The sequence below is a fragment of the Rhincodon typus genome, chromosome 41 (genome assembly GCF_021869965.1).
Source record: "Rhincodon typus isolate 14 chromosome 41, sRhiTyp1.1, whole genome shotgun sequence".
NCBI classification, from domain to species: Eukaryota; Metazoa; Chordata; class Chondrichthyes; order Orectolobiformes; family Rhincodontidae; genus Rhincodon; species Rhincodon typus.
Genome location: NC_063372.1, coordinates 9,754,741 through 9,757,342, shown reverse-complemented (window position 1 = coordinate 9,757,342; position 2,602 = coordinate 9,754,741). Strand labels below are relative to the sequence as shown.

The following is a 2,602-nucleotide window of genomic DNA, read 5'->3' as shown; positions in this document are numbered from 1 at the left end:
CTAGGTGATGCATGTACCTGAGCCGTGGATGGTCAACAATTTACTTGGCAAAGAATCCATAGTCATACCTGTGTTGTAGTTAATACCATCATGTCATGCAATGGTACAATTTTATCTTTACAAATTTGGCTTGATCAACTGAGAGTTTTACTCAATTTCTACCAGGGTCAAGGGGCTATAAATAACCATCAGGAAAATCTGAACAGGCTTGAGCTCTTTTCTCCAGAAAAGAGACAACTTAAAGCTGATCGACAAAAGGTCTTAAAGATGATGGAAAGCTTCGATATGGTGAAGTTTCCATTTGTGGGCTAGACCAGAACTAGGGATCTTAAGGAGAAGATAGTCACTGACAAATTCAATCGGGAATTCAGGAGAAACCTCTTTATCCAGAAGATGCAGAACCTGTCTCCACATGGAGTAATTGAGGGGAATTCACTGATGTATTCAAGGGGAAGACAGATAAATACATGAGGAAGAAAAGAAATTCTCTTTTTCATGTGAAATTGGCATCACTGGTAAAACCATTGTTTGTTGCCCTTGAATTTAGTGTCACGTCAGGCGATTTAAGAGGGCACTTCAGAGTCAACCACATTGCTGTGGGTCCAGAGTCGCAACTGGGTAAGAATGGCCATTTCCTTCCCTAAATATATTAGTGATCCAATCCCCCCTCATTTTTCTAAACTCCAGTGAATATAGTCCTAACTGATCCAGTCTGTCTTCATACATCATTTCTGCCATCCCAGGAATCAGTCTGGGTCCTCCTCGCAGTTTTTTAACCAATTTTTTCCAAACCATTTAGCCTGTAACGGGTTGCTAACATGCAATAAACTACGTCTTGTGAACTACATGAGCCTCTTCTAGTTGGACCTGGAGGTGGTTTTCCTCTCCCACTCTAGTCCAAATAGGCCCATAGTTTTCTACACTCAAAGAGGATGGTGGCATCAACCTTCATGATGAGCAGCAGCTCAGACAGGATAGTGAGCTGAAATACCTGTCCAGCAATGTTCACCGTTGCTTAGATTACCTTTCATTCCAGATCTATTCACTGAATTTGAATCCATGTCCCCAGAGCAATAGGCCGGTGCTTTGGATTACGAGCCTGGTGACATTACCAGTGTGCCACCATGTCTCACTAAGAATATACTGATAGGGCCAGATGGAAAGGCAGGCTGCTGGAAAAAGCTTGGATTAGGACAGTGAGGGCTCAGTTACAACGGAGGCCACAGGCTGCTCACATGCACTCATGAAGAATGACCGCCACAAGAATTGAATGGTGCCTGGCACTCGTCAGACCTGAATCCCAGAAAGAGTTTGCACTGACAAGAGATAAAAAAAAACTGAAAATACAGGCAGCATTAAACTATAACAAAAGAAAATGGGCATTCGGCTCAGCTTCAGAATTCAAAGTTCTGGTTTTCTTTTGGCTAACTGACAGAGAATAAATGTGCAGTTGCACCCAAGGCAAATGCTGCCCAACTTCACAAGGACTTACCAGTGCTCCGCTGCTGAGCAGAATCATAAAAACGATGAAGGTTTCAAACCAGTTATGCTCCACAATTAAGAAGCAGGTCTTTCGCAAAGTCCACCATGGTTTGCCCCAGCCTTCCTCAATGCTCACTTGACAGCATTTAAAACGTTGCACACAACCTATGGAAAATACAAACATCCAGTTCAAAAAATATTGGGCAGGATTATTTCCCAGTTAATTATCTCAATGATATTCAGCGAAGGTGACCAATTTGGTCAAAGACAGAATGCAATTTCTGAATCCACACTTTTAGGCAATTATTATTTCATCCAACAATGAGAAAGGACATTTTGACCAACAGGGCCATTCCTTTCTGATGAATTTTAATTGTTTTTTTCATGCACTGTGGGTGTCACTGGCTGGGACAATGTTTATTGCCCCGTCCCTACAGACCCCTTGAAAAGTTAGTGGTGAGCTGCCTTCTTGAACTGCTGCAGTCTGTGCGCTGTAGGTAGACCCACAATGCCCTTAAGGAGGGAATTCCAGGATTCTGACCTGGTGACAGTGAAGGAACGGCGATATATTTCCAAGTCAGGATGGTGAGTGACTTGGAGGGGAACTTGAAGGTGGTGGTGTTCCCATGTATCTGCTGCTCTTGTCCTTCTAGATGGAAGTGGTCGTGGGTTTGGAAGGTGCTGTCTGAGGATCTTTGGTGAATTTCTGCAGTGCATCTTGTAGATAGTACACACTGCTGCTACTGCGCGTTGGTGGTGGAGGGAGTGGATGCTTGTGGATGTGGTACCAATCAAGCGGGCTGCTTTGTCCTGGATAGTGTCAAGCTTCTTGAGTGTTGTTGGGGGCTGCACCCATCCAGGCAAGTGGGGAGTATTCCATCACACTCCTAACTTGTGCCTTGTAAATGGTGGACAGGCTTTGAGGAGTCAGGAGATGAGTTACTCAGCGCAGTATTCTCAGCTTCCGGCCTGCTCTTGTAGCCACTCTGTTAATGTGGTGAGTCCAATTGAGTTTCTGGTCAATGGTAACCCCCAGGATGCTGATAGTGGGGGATTCAGTGATGGTACCACCATTGAATGTCAAGGGACGGTGGTTACCTTGTTTTTTATTGGGGATAGG

General features: G+C 44.4%; 1 protein-coding gene across 4 annotated transcripts in view; it reads right to left on the bottom strand.

Moving 5' to 3' along the window:
- LOC109925260 (sodium channel protein type 8 subunit alpha-like) overlaps positions 1 to 2,602 on the bottom strand; it is a 186,484-nt gene that overhangs the window by 23,414 nt on the left and 160,468 nt on the right. For all 4 annotated transcript variants that reach the window (XM_048618898.1, XM_048618899.1, XM_048618897.1 and 1 more), the window contains exon 19: positions 1,493 to 1,647. In XM_048618898.1, coding sequence (XP_048474855.1) covers positions 1,493 to 1,647 — 155 coding nt within the window. The remainder of the gene's footprint in view (positions 1 to 1,492; positions 1,648 to 2,602) is intronic.